A 13,415-nucleotide genomic window follows, 5' to 3' on the forward strand; every position below is an offset into this window, starting at 1 on the left:
AAAGAGCTGATAACTTTCAAACGGCTGAAATGATTTTCTTGGATTATAGCTAAGAACACTCTCGATCAAGCCACCTTTCAAACAAAAAAAAATAAATTAAAATCGATTCATTACTTTAGGAGCTACGATGCCACAGACAGATACACACGTCAAACTTATTACACCCCTCTTTTTGGATCGGGGGTTAATAAGTTTAATCGATATGAAGTTACGATATGTTTTTATGTAATTTCAGGAAAAAGAGAAAAGCGGGTAGCGCCATCTATGAGCATTTTCGTTAACTATACACGAAAATTTTCTATTTGGACGTAAGAACGCCATCTAACGAGGGAAATTGTACCAATTATAGTTTCAGTAACTGCGTATAGATGGCGTTGTTAAAAAAATTGAAACAAAAAGAAAACTTGGCAACATCTGATTTTTCAATCGCCAAGTAATATTAAACAAGTGTAAATTAAAAATTTATGGCACCCCCGACAAGTGAAGGTTACAGTAAATAGAAAAGAGCTGATAACTTTCAAACGGCTGAACCGATTTTCTTGGATTATAGCTAAGAACACTCTCGATCAAGCCAAGCCACCTTTCAAACAAAAAAAACTAAATTAAAATCGGTTCATTCGTTTAGGCGCTACGATGCCACAGACAGATACACAGATACACAGAGACACAGATACACACGTCAAACTTATAACACCCCTCTTTTTGGGCCGGGGGTTAAAAAGAGATAATAATAGTAGTGGCTTTAGCCGTATATTTGGAAGGTCTCGGGTCTAATATCTTGACTTTTCGGAAGCAAACTTGTCATAACAGCGAAGGAAAACGTCGTGAGGAAACCTGCATGGTTAAGAGTGCTCCATAATGTTCTCAAAGGTGTGTGAAGTCTACGTAATAGTATAATAGAATAGAATAGAATAATATGTAGATTTTTATTCAAATAAACTTTTACAAGTGCTTTTGAATCGTCAAATAATTTAACACTGGTCCGGAATGCCGTTCCTACCGAGAAGAACCAGCAAGAAACTCGGCGGTTGCTCTTTTCAATTGTTCAATTTACAATAATATTCTATACTATACAAGCAATTGCAGCCCCGCGCATTGCTGGAGCGAGTCAAATCCATGCTTTTTTATCCTTTCGAGTCGCTTGATGACGTCCGCGTCCACCTTTTTTTTTTTTCCTTAAATCTGGCTTTACTCTGATTAGCCAATGTCAAGTTTGTAAATGTTTTCAAGTTATTGAATTTATACAAGTATGGACTCCGTCTGCGCCGGCGCCCGCCGGCACACGCGCGGTGCCTCCCTAGAGCGCTTCCCAGTCAGTTCCACCACCAAAAAACACCAACTAACACAAAAACCAGCCACTCTTAACAAAAAAAACAACACTCCAGACAAGCACAGCACGCGCGCCAGCAAACGCCATCACAGACGAAGTCCCCGCGTCCACCTAGTAGGAGGTCTTCCAACGCAATTTCCGGTGTAAGGTCGCTATTCCAGCACCTTGGTTTTTCGACCTACGTATCCTGCCTTTAAGTTAACACCTCCTTTTCGTAACGGCTTATACCCACTGAGTTTTTCTCGTTGTCATTGTCTAACTGAGAGAGCCCGATACTAACTTCTCTCTGTGGATAGAATATGGTATAGGTACATGATTGTCGGCAAGACGACCTGTGCTCAGTAGTTGGCTGGCGATGGGATGACCATGATGATGATACTAGTTAGTAGATTTATCACACTTAATATTATAAAAGCGAAAGATTGTATGTGTGTGTGTGTGTGTGTATGTTTGTTACTCCTTCACGCAAAAACCACTGGACGGATTTGGCTGAAATTCGGAATGGAGATAGATAGTATCCTGGATTAGCACATAGGCTACTTATTATCCCGGAAAATCAAAGAGTTCCCACGGGATTTCGAAAAACCTAAATCCACGCGGACGAAGTCGCGGGTATCCTCTAGTATGTCTAATAAACAATAAATTCGATAATCTTTATTATTTTAAACTTAATTGATTGCTTGCTACCTACACGGATGACGGATGGTCGCGCCACTAATGCAAAGAATAAGTAAATAGCACAGACAGTTTCACCTGTTTCGTAGACCTTCAACAACATAATAATATACCTACAAGCATATATCAAAATCACAAGTGTAAATTAAAAATTTATAACACCCCCGACAAGTGAAGGTTACAGTAATAACTAGAAAAGAGCTGATAACTTTCCAACGGCTGAACCGATCTTGGATTATAGCTAAAAACACTCTCGATCAAGCCACCTTTCAAACAAAAAAAAAACTAAATTAAAATAGGTTTAATTAAATTAAATTAATTTAGAAGCTACGATGCCACAGACAGTTTTTATTTAAAATTATATAGACTAGCGCTTGGCTGCAATCAGACCTGCTAGCAAGTGATGATGCAGCCTAAGATGGAGCGCGCTTGCCTAGAAGTTGCTTATTCACTCTTGACTTGAAGGTACCCATATTATAGGTGGAAGGGAAAACTGACGCCGGAAGGGCGTTCCATATCCTAGCGGTTCGGATTAGGAAAGAGGAAGCAAATCGTTTCGTACGTGTTCGAGGAATTTCGACTACGTATGGATGCAGACCTTGACACACGTCAAACGAATAACACCCCTCTTTTTGGGTCGGGGGTTAAAAAATTTGTAATAATATTGTAGGACAACTAGTATATCGTATGCTACGTCAATGACTCTATACTGCCGGTCGTTTCGGAATGCAAATTGAACTGAGAAGAGCCGATAAGAAACTCAATAGGTATAGACTTTACTCTTTTCAAATTATAAAAACTTATAATATGTAGAACATAATGCTATCCATAATATATGTTCTGCTAATATTGTCATAAGTAATTCGTAATAAAACATTTGTTCTTCAATCAATCAACCATTTTATTAAAAATTTGGGTTATATACATTGATCTTAACCTAAACTTAAAAAGTACAGACAAAAGCGTTACGGCATGCAATATTTTACACAATTAATTTATACTAGCCGATGCCCGCGACTTCGTCCGCGTGGATTTAGGTTTTTCGAAATCCCGTGGGAACTCGTTGATTTTCCGGGATAAAAAGTAGCCTATGTGCTAATCCAGGATATTATCTATCTCCATTCTAAATTTCAGCCAAATCCGTTCAGTCGTTTTTGCGTGAAGGAGTAACAAACATACACACACACACACGCACACACACACACACACACACACACATACAAACTTTCGCCTTTATAATATTATAAGTGTGATAAGTGTGATAAGTGTGATTTATGAACTCAGAATTTTTCCTCTTTCATTTGACACCCCACTTGATACAATAGCAAAAAAAATTTTGGAGTCCCCCACTTTTTTCATGTTATATCCGTTAGGTAATTTTTTTTCGTATAAAATATAGCCTATGTCACCCGGACCTTTACGACGAATCGATTGACACCTCATTCATCAAAATCGGCCCAGTAGTTTAGGCGCTACTGTGGAACACACAGAATCTGGATATAAACATACACACATAGACTGCTAAAATCATAACCCTTCCTTTTGGCTTTGCCGCAGTCGGGTAAAAAGGACCATAAGTGCGACAGGTTTTTGATGCAATAGTTTCGCGGGATTGTTACTCGAATTCTGAGGCCGACCGTACAAAATGCATGCTCTGTGAATATTTCATAATCTATGTGTGATAACGTTGCTCTTTATCAAACAGCAAAGCAAGAGCAAAGCCGACAATATAACAGAAACTTAGTGATGTGACAGATATATATCGATAATTAGATCGATAAAATGATACATATCATGGATAGACTTTTGATCTTTAATATAGGCCATTATATTATTATTGTACTTATCTACTCAGTACATCTCATCAAAATGATGTCCCTATTGACCGGAATAAGTAATTGTTGAAAATAACCCCTAAGTAACTATCTACTACCTTATCTTATACCTTATCTACAAAGGTTACCTGGTAGAGATTGCTCCAAGCAATAAGGCCGCCTTTGCAGACAATTGTTTTTTCTGTTTTCTTTTTTCTGTGATGTGTTCCTTTACATGTGTTTTTGTGTGCAATAAAGTGTTATATCTATCTATCTATCTGTCTGCTGTCTGTTAGCTTTTCACGGCCCAACAGTTTAACCAATCTTAATGTTTGGTACAGAGTTAGCTTATATCCCAGGGACGGTCATAGACTTTTTAACCCGGAAAATCAAAGAGTTCCCACGGGATTCCTAAATACCCATCTGCTTAACCGATTTATATGAAAGGTACCGAGGTAGCTTGCGTTGCTATAATTGACATAGGCAACTTGTTATCTCGGTAAATCAAACAGTTCCCTCGGGATCTTTAAACACCTAAATCCATCCGGACAAAGTCGCGGGCATCCTCTAGTCTAAGTTATAATTTGCTAAAAATATGCTGAATGACCACCCTATCGATATTTCAGTAAAGTGTAACGTTGCTTTGGGACTTCGTCTGTGTTGGTGTTAGCTGGCTGGCGTGCTCTGCGTTTTTGGAGTGGTTTTTTTTGTTCAAACTGACTGGAAAGCGCTCTAAGGGGGTGCCGTGCGTATGTCGGCGAGCGCCGGTACAGACGGGGTCCATACTTGTATAGTTTGACTAACTTGTTACAAATAACTACAAACTTGACATTGGCTAATCTTTGTATAAGCCAGACGAGAGAGAAAAAAAAAAGTTGCGTTGTTAGTGTAACGTAATTTCTGCAGTGCCTCTAGGTGCTGGAAAACTAACATTTTATCGATATCCCAACATCGATATACCGCGGGTGTCAACTGCCATCTCTAATCTAATCAGTCATGCCTTCTGTGCTGTAGTAAGCGGACCTGTTACTGCTACGATAAGCAAGAATATAATTCTAACAGTTGTTTTCAGAATTTTATCGATAATCTAACAGTTTATCGATATATCGCGGGTTCTGTTTGTCATCTCTATCTAATCAGTTGTGACCTCTGTTAGCTAGTTAGAGGTGGTGTCAAGTAGTGTCAATATGCAGGAATTTGAAGCCACCGGTGAGTTTAAACAAGTGTAAATTAAAAAATAACACCCCCGACAAGTGAAGGTTACAGTAACTTGAAAAGAGCTGATAACTTTCAAACGGCTGAACCGATTTTCGTGGATTATAGCTAAGAACACTCTCGATCAAGCCACCTTTCAAACAAAAAAAAACTAAATTAAAATCGGTTCATTCGTTTAGGCGCTACGATGCCACAGACAGATATACAGATACACAGACACACAGATACACAGATACACACGTCAAACTTATAACACCCCTCTTTTTGGGTCGGGGGTTAAAAAATGTGTGCTTTTGATCTTAAAAAATAAAAATAATAATGGAAATATTACGATAAAATTGATAGTTTAAATTAGTTGTAGTTTAGATTAATTGAAGTCGCAAGTTTGTAGTGGTAACCGACTTCAAGAAAGGGAGAGGTTAATTTTTATTGCGGAAAACACGTGGAAATAATATAAACAAGAGCATAACTATAGTGACTATCACACTTCACACTATCACACTTCACACTATCACATCACACTTCACACTAATATTATAAAGGCGAAAGTTTGTGTGTATGTTTGTTACTCCTTCACGCAAAAACCACTGGACGGATTTGGCTGAAATTCAGAATGGAGATAGATAATATCCTGGATTCGCACATAGGCTACTTTCATTCCGGAAAATCAAAGAGTTCCCACGGGATTTCGAAAACCTAAATCCACGCGGACGAAGTTGCGGGCGTCAGCTAGTAAATCATATAGTATGGCGACCCTAGAGCAAGTTTTTAGGGTTCCATACCCAAAGGGTAAAAACGGAAGCCTGTTAATGTCACTCTGCTGTCTGTCTGTCTGTCTGTCCGTCCATCTGTCAACAAACCCGACTCGCACTTGACCGGTTTTAATAGGTATTATAAGTCTCTCATTTCTGTATATAGAAACAGTTTTCAGCTATCTAGTCAGAATTTACGTGATAAATATTATGATTTGAGTGGCTCGCCCTATCACATGATAAAAGGTCAATCGATATATTTCCCACAAACTGATACCCGCGACTTCGTTCGCGTGGATGTAGGTTTTTTAAAATTCCAGTGGGAACTCTTTGATTTTCCGGGATAAAAAGTAGCCTATGTGCTAATCCAGGGTATAATCTATCTCCATTCTAAATTTGAACCCAATCCATCCAGTAGTTTTTGCGTGAAGGAGTAACAAACATACACACACACACACACACATACAAACTTTCTCCTTTATAATATTAGTGTGAAGTGGTGAAGTGTGATAGCCCACGACTACGTTTTCGTCGATGTAGGTTTTAAAAATCCCGTAGGAACTCTTTAATTTTCCGGGATAAAAGTAGCCTATGTGCTAATCCAGGGTATAATCTATCTCTATTCTTTTCAGCTCAATCCATTCAGTAGTTTTTGCGTGTAGGAGTAACAAACATACACACACAGATACACACAAACTTTCCCCTTTATTAATATTAGTGTGAAGTGTGATAGTTTTTGATCTATCGTGCAAAATGCCAGGAAAAATACGCAACCCTCGGTGCACGAGACTGACTCGCACTTGGCCGGTTTTTTTTTCTAATTTCTGTATGTCTCTGTATGTTCTAGAACACCAGCATAGCAGATACAACCCGCTTAAGGACGAATGGATCCTGGTATCCCCGCATCGCTGCAAGCGACCCTGGAGTGGCCAGACTGAGGGGTCCCCTGAGGAACAACCCCCAGACCTCAACAACCCTTTAAGGGCGGGGGCAGTCCGGTCTAGTGGGCAGGTATACACTATACAGCAACTAACCTTGCAAGTTCCAACCTCCCTGAAAGTTTTCAAGTCTGGGGACTGGACCCCAGACTTGAATACTTTCAGGGACCAGAGAAACAGCTAATGGGATGACTTCTACTACAAAAAACTTCAAGTTCGGGAACTATCCTGACCCCAACAATCCTTTAAGGGCGGGGGCAGTCCGCTCCAGTGGACAGGTATACACTATACAGCAACTAACCTTGCAAGTTCCAACCTCCCTGAAAGTTTTCAAGTCTGGGGACTGGACCCCAGACTTGAATACTTTCAGGGACCAGAGAAACAGCTAATGGGATGACTTCTACTACAAAAAACTTCAAGTTCGGGAACTATCTTGACCCCAACAATCCTTTAATGGCGGGGGCAGTCCGGTTTATTGGACACACTAAACAGATATAGGTATTACACTATACAGCAACTAACCTTGCAACCTCCAGATTCCTGCAATTTAGATTTCCGTACCTCAAAAGGAAAAACGGAACCCTAATAGGATCACTTTGTTGTCTGTCTGTCTGTCCGTCCGTCGTGTCTGTCAAGAAAACCTATAGGGTACTTCCCGTTGACCTGAATCTTAAAATTTGACAGGTAGGTAGACCTTATAGCACAAGTAAAGGAATAAATCCGAAAACCGTGAATTGTGGTTACATCATTAAAAAAAATTTAAATGTGTTCAATTTTCCAAAGTAAGATAACTATACCAAGTGGGGTATCATATGAAAGGGCTTTACCTGTACATTCTAAAACAGATTTTTTTTTATGCATTAGTTTTTGATTTATCGTGTAAAATGTCGGTAAAATACCCGAGTACAGAACCCTCGGTGCGCGAGTCTGACTCGCACTTGGCCGGTTTTTTTCAGAGAAATCCCAACTACACCTCAACGTACGTGTTTCCGAACGACTTCCCAGCCCTGCTGGAGCGAGTGCCGGAGCCTCCACCTCCCGACCATCCGCTGTTCCAGGTGGCTCAGGCTAAAGGGACCTGCAGGTAAAGCTGTCAACTGAAAAGAGCAGCCGCCGAGTTTCTTGCTGGTTCTTCTCGGTAGGTACGGCATTCCGAACCAGTGGTAAATTAATTGACGATTCAAAAGCACTTGTAAAAGTCTATTTGAATAAAAATCTATTCTATTCTATTCTATAACTATATAGTTGATCCACCCCTGGGTTAATTTTTATGGTTCCGTACCTCAAAAGGAAAAATGGAACCCTTATTATTAGTTATATTTATACCCTTATTATTAGAAATTAGTTATAGTAGGTATCGACTAATTTGTGAGTAACTCATATCAAAATCATTATTTTTAAGCCCCGACCTGAATGTGGCATCGTAGCTCCTAAGCTAATATTAACCGATTTTAACTTAGTTTTTTTTTTGTTTGAAAGGTGGCTTGATCGAGAGTGTTCTTAGCTATCATCCAAGAAAATCGGTTCAGCTGTTTTAAAGTTATCAGCTCTTTTCTAGTTTTTACTGTAAACTTCACTTGTCGGGGGGTTATAAATTTTTAATTTACACTAATTGTGGTACACTGATATTGCCAGCAGGTCGATTCTGTAAACCCTGCATCATTATTACAATCGCAATCATTGTGATTGGCTGAACTTATGGCAGTCTTGTTGCAACAATACATTGTAGCCAATGGTAAGCGAGCGTCAACCAATCAGAAATGATTGCGATCATGACATTGTAGCTGTCATTCTACCGCAATAGAGTTGTGGAACAACTTACACTTAACCCGTGGTTTTTAGGGTTCCGTACCTCAAAAGGAAAAACGGAACCCTTATAGAATCACTTTGTTGTCTGTCTGTCTGTCAAAATGTTGGAAAAAATACCCGAGTACGGAACCCTCAGTGCGCGAGTCTGACCTGCACTTGGCCGGTTTTTTTTTATTTGTACCAGAAAGTTGTAATAATAAAGATAAAAAGAAAGAAAAAGTGGACAGGGAAGCACTTATCTCTATAAGAGATCTCTACCAGTGACCCTTGGCAGTGAGAGAGGTTGTAAAGGGAGTAGAATAGGTACAGCAATTAATACAGGTATTCATGAAAAAAGGTTAATTATAGATATTATGTTATCCATTACTAATATTATAAACGCGAAAGTGTGTCTGTCTGTCTGTCTGCTACCTTTTCACGACCCAACAGTTTAACCGATTCTGACGAAATTCGGTACAGAGTTAAATAGTTTTTTATACTTAGTAGTTTATAGTTAGTTAGTTATAAATAGTTTTTCTCATTTTCAGAGTAATGTGCTTCCATCCGGATTCGTCCATGACAATACCACTGATGTCCGTCAAAGAAATACTGGCAGTTATTGAGGAGTAAGTACCTAAGCTAAACGTTTGGAGAAGATTATCGATTTTTATTCGATTGTTTTTTGTAAAGATGTCGACAGTCGATTGTTTAATTCTTCGATTCATTCGATTGTTTTTTGCAACAATCGCCCATTGCTATACGTCACGTCATTTTATCGCACATCAAGTTACATTTTTAGGGTTCGGTAGCCAAATGGCAGAATAACGGTACCCTTATAGATTCGTCATGTCTGTCTGTCTGTCTGTCTGTCTGTCTGTCTGTCCGTCCGTATGTCACAGCCACTTTTTTCCGAAACTATAAGACCTATACTGTTGAAACTTAGTAAGTAGATGTATTCTGTGAACCTCATTAAGACTTTCACACAAAAACAATAAATTTTGGGGATCCCCATAACTACTTAGAACTGAAACTCAAAATATTTTTTTTCATCACCCCCATATGTGTGGGGTATCTATGAATAGGTCTTCAAAAATGATATTGAGGTTTCTAATATCATTTTTTTCTAAACTGAATAGTTTGAGACTCTTCCAAAGTGGTAAAATGTGTGTGTCCCCCCCCCCCTGTAACTTCTAAAATAAGAGAATGATAAAACTAAAAAAAACATTATACTAACTAAACGGTTTTTTTCAGATGGATCAACCAACTACAAGAATTAGGTCGTCGCTACACATGGGTGCAAATTTTCGAAAACAAGGGTGCTATAATGGGGTGTTCCAACCCCCACCCTCACTGCCAGATATGGGCGTCCAGTTTCCTACCGAATGAACCTAGGGTCAAAGAAAGGTAATCTTCTATTCTCTTATATTCTAATTTTTGACCACCTAAAATAGGTACTTAATTCAAAATTCTTGGTTGTTAAGTAAAGCTCTTGGGATTTTTCTATTGAGATACTAGACTGAAATCTCACCTAATGGTAAGTGATAATGCAGTCTAAGATGGAAGCGGCCTTAGAAGGGGTATGGCAGTTTTTAATAAACCCATATTCCTTTGGTTTGTACCCGGCATCGTACCCGAACTTACCGCTTTGCCGGTAGGGTGGTAACTAGCCACAGCCGAAGCCTCCAACGAGACCAGACCACAGAATATTTAGAAATTAGGCATATAATTCCAAATTGCCCCTGCTGAGAATCGAACCCGGGACCTCCCACTTACAAGACCACAGCTATCTACTGCGCCTAGGAGGTCTCCAAAATCAAAAAATCACTCTTTCAAAGAGACAACTGACATTAACGTATACTATATTAATGATGAAGATGTTATTTTTTAACCCCCGACCCAAAAAGAGGGGTGTTATTAGTTTGACGTATGTATCTGTGTATCTGTCTGTGGCATCGTAGCTCCTAAACTAATGAAACGGTATTTATTTAGTTTTTTTGTTTGAAAGGTGGCTTGATCGCGAGTGTTCTTAGCTATAATCCAAGAAAATCGGTTCAGCCGTTTGAAAGTTATCAGCTCGTTTCTAGTTACTGTAACCTTCACTTGTCGGGGGTGTTATAAATTTTTAATTTACACTTGTTTAAGGTGTCAAAAGGAATATTACACAAAGTTCGGAAAACCTTTGCTAGTGGATTATTTGGTACAGGAAATGAAGAAGAAAGTAAGTTTTTTTTTAACTTTTTAGGGTTTCTGTAGGGTGCCTACACGACGCTATACATCTCTGCTGTTCTTCTGTCCGTTCGTCCGTCTGTCTGTTAGCGGGCTGTATCTTGTCAACCGTAATAGTTGTTGAAAGTTTGAGTTTATTCACAGTATTTGTGTTTCTGTTGCCGCTATAGTAACAAATAATAAAAAATGGCTGTAGGAAAAATCGACAAACTGCCAAACAAACACACTTTCGCATTTATAGGTAATATTAGTATTGATAACAATGCGAATGGTGTTTCTAAAGTTACCCGGTTTCAGTGTACGAGGACAGTTTTATATTGTCTATTCTTTTTTATACCATCTTTGCTATACTATGCGCGCTTACCTTAAGAGGCAAGCGACGGGTCTGCCCGCGAAATTCAAATTTTACTTGGTTTTTCGCAATTTGTAAACTAATATATCACTTTATTTATTTATGGCACTTTAATTGCGACAATGGCAATATCATCCTCACAGGTTTATATAAAAATCTTTACTTGAAAGGGTCCAGTTTAAGAAGTTAATTCTAGTATCGACTTTAACTCACAAACTAGTCGCAGACCTGAACACTAATGGCGCCAACTGGCAATATCCTATTCTCCAATACGGGTCAGGTCGAGATGGCAATCGGGGTGGGGACACACGCACAGTCTCCGCGCTAACCCGGTGCGGGCTAGTGCGGGTGTGCGGGGCGTCCCCCCGCCTTATTTATAACCCAATTGCCATCTCAACCTGTCACATACCTACTATAGGAACTAAAACAGCCAGTAGAAATAGAAAGATTTTTATTAAAATAAGCTTTTACAAATATTATTGAACAGTCAATAGAATTACTACCTTAGTTCGAAATGCCAGTACTGCCGAGAAAAACCAGCAAGAATGAAAATGAAAATGAAAAATGAAAATAAGAAACTAGGCGGTTGCTCTTTTCAAATGTTCAGTTTACAGCAGACATGACTTTTTGCGTACGACTTTCGCTTTAATGCACTTGTGATTAGACCAATTTTTCTTTCACTGTTTTCTTTGAGGAAACAACATGTACCTAAGCATTTTGGCATTTTCAGGAGCGTATAGTCCTCCAAAATTCCGAATGGGTGGCCTTAGTCCCCTACTGGGCAGCGTGGCCGTACGAAACTATGCTTCTGCCCATAAACAACAGACCACAGCGAATGACTGATTTAAACGAAGACCAAAAGATGGCGCTGGCTGAGATCATGAAGCAATTATGCACGAAATATGACAACCTGTTCCACTGCAGCTTCCCTTACAGCATGGGCTGGCATGGTAAGTATTTATTTGGCGATGGCTATGGGGCTGTGCAATTAGTTCGTCAGTCAACGATTTTCTTCCCGCGCTGTGTGATGTATGTGTGACTGTGCGACGTTTTCTTCGCTTAACGATTTTCTTTCTGTATTGTGAGATTCATGCGGCCGCGCAATAAGTTCCTCAGTCAACCTTTCACTTTGCGTGCTGTAGGATAGTACAGTACAAGCTCTCTATGAAGATTTTGTATCCAACCGAGCAATTGGTTCGTCAATCAGCATGGGCTGGCATTGTGTGTATTTATAGTGAAGCTTCTTTAAGTACTATTTTCCCTCTTTCTTTTTCTACCTTCCTTTCTCTTTCTATCTCTCTTATTAGAGTGTTTAAAAGGCGAAGGGATGTTACGAAGGTTAAAAAAAACATTCCCCCGCCCTTAATTTGTTGTTTTACTCAATCTCTCTTTCTTGTCGTGTGCGTTGACTATTAAGGTTTGCCTAAAGGTTAACTGACGAACCAACGCACGGCATAGATACTCTCGGCAAAGGCTTAATTCATTTATTAAGATAAATCACCTCAATTAAGATAAATCATCTTGTAAGCAGAACAATGACAATTTCGGTTATCTCGTTCATGTCTCAGGTGCCCCAACCGGCTCTTCGCGGAAGCCAGGCGACGCCCCCCACTGGCTCTTCCACGGTATCTACCTGCCCCCCCTACTGCGATCTGCCACCGTGAAGAAGTTCATGGTAGGCTATGAGATGCTGGCGCAGCCACAGCGAGACCTGACTCCGGAGCAGGCTGCCGACAAACTTAGGCAATGTGACCACTTGGTCCATTATAAGAACCAATAAATTGCTCGTAAAGCGAGTTGCTCTCTCGTCCTTTCATTCAGCTTCACCTAAGATGGAGTAGATGGTTCATTTCATAAAGGAATCAATTAAGATTTTAAACTGACCCAAAACCGTATTGGTTCAAGCGATCATGAATGACCTTGAGACTTGCTTTTATTTATACTCTTTAGAAAAAATGCATTGCATCACAGACTAGAATGTATTGCATCCCAACAACTCATGTTAAATATTAGTTAGAAGTATTTTTAGTTTGTTTATTAAATTAATTACTACATTCATTGGTAGTTAAATAAAAATAAATTCACTGAATTGTTTTGTAACAGGTTTTTGTTTTATTTCATTCAACCTTATAGCTTGAAAGAAACACGGGTAAAGAAAATATCTGTGGTAGGTACCTTCCAAGTTCCAGGGATTAATAGGTGGGACCACAGGTGAACAGTATGATGACATTAAATTTTGTCTGGTGGGAGGCTTCGGCCGTGGCTAGTCACCGCCATGCCATCAAGCGATTTAGCGTTCCGGTACGATGCCACGAAGAAACTGAT

At 39.4% G+C, this 13,415-nt stretch overlaps 1 protein-coding gene across 2 annotated transcripts; it reads left to right on the forward strand.

Annotated features, from left to right (window-relative positions):
- Positions 1-4,766: 4,766 nt before the first annotated feature.
- Positions 4,767-13,090, forward strand: LOC123879582 (probable galactose-1-phosphate uridylyltransferase). Of its 2 annotated transcripts, XM_045927375.1 has the most exons (8): positions 4,767-5,028; positions 6,634-6,797; positions 7,681-7,808; positions 9,061-9,138; positions 9,764-9,916; positions 10,655-10,730; positions 11,821-12,040; positions 12,659-13,090. In XM_045927375.1, the coding sequence occupies exons 1-8, from the start codon at positions 5,007-5,009 to the stop codon at positions 12,868-12,870; spliced, it is 1,053 nt and encodes a 350-aa protein (XP_045783331.1). In that variant the 5' UTR covers positions 4,767-5,006; the 3' UTR covers positions 12,871-13,090. The 2 variants fall into 2 exon arrangements, with proteins under 2 accessions (XP_045783331.1, XP_045783333.1); XM_045927377.1 differs by lacking the exons at positions 4,767-5,028; positions 6,634-6,797 and adding an exon at positions 6,898-7,002.
- The last annotated feature ends 325 nt before the right edge of the window (positions 13,091-13,415 follow it).

This window comes from Maniola jurtina, chromosome 28, assembly GCF_905333055.1.
Source record: "Maniola jurtina chromosome 28, ilManJurt1.1, whole genome shotgun sequence".
NCBI lineage: Eukaryota > Metazoa > Arthropoda > Insecta > Lepidoptera > Nymphalidae > Maniola > Maniola jurtina.

Bases quoted from the DNA above. Each gene is read 5' to 3' on its own strand.
- LOC123879582 (XM_045927375.1), top strand. From the start codon at position 5,007: ATGCAGGAATTTGAAGCCACCG. The intron at 7,809-9,060 runs GTAAAGCTGTCA...TCTCATTTTCAG, and splicing joins CAGGCTAAAGGGACCTGCAG to AGTAATGTGCTTCCATCCGG. The intron at 9,917-10,654 runs GTAATCTTCTAT...CACTTGTTTAAG, and splicing joins GAACCTAGGGTCAAAGAAAG to GTGTCAAAAGGAATATTACA.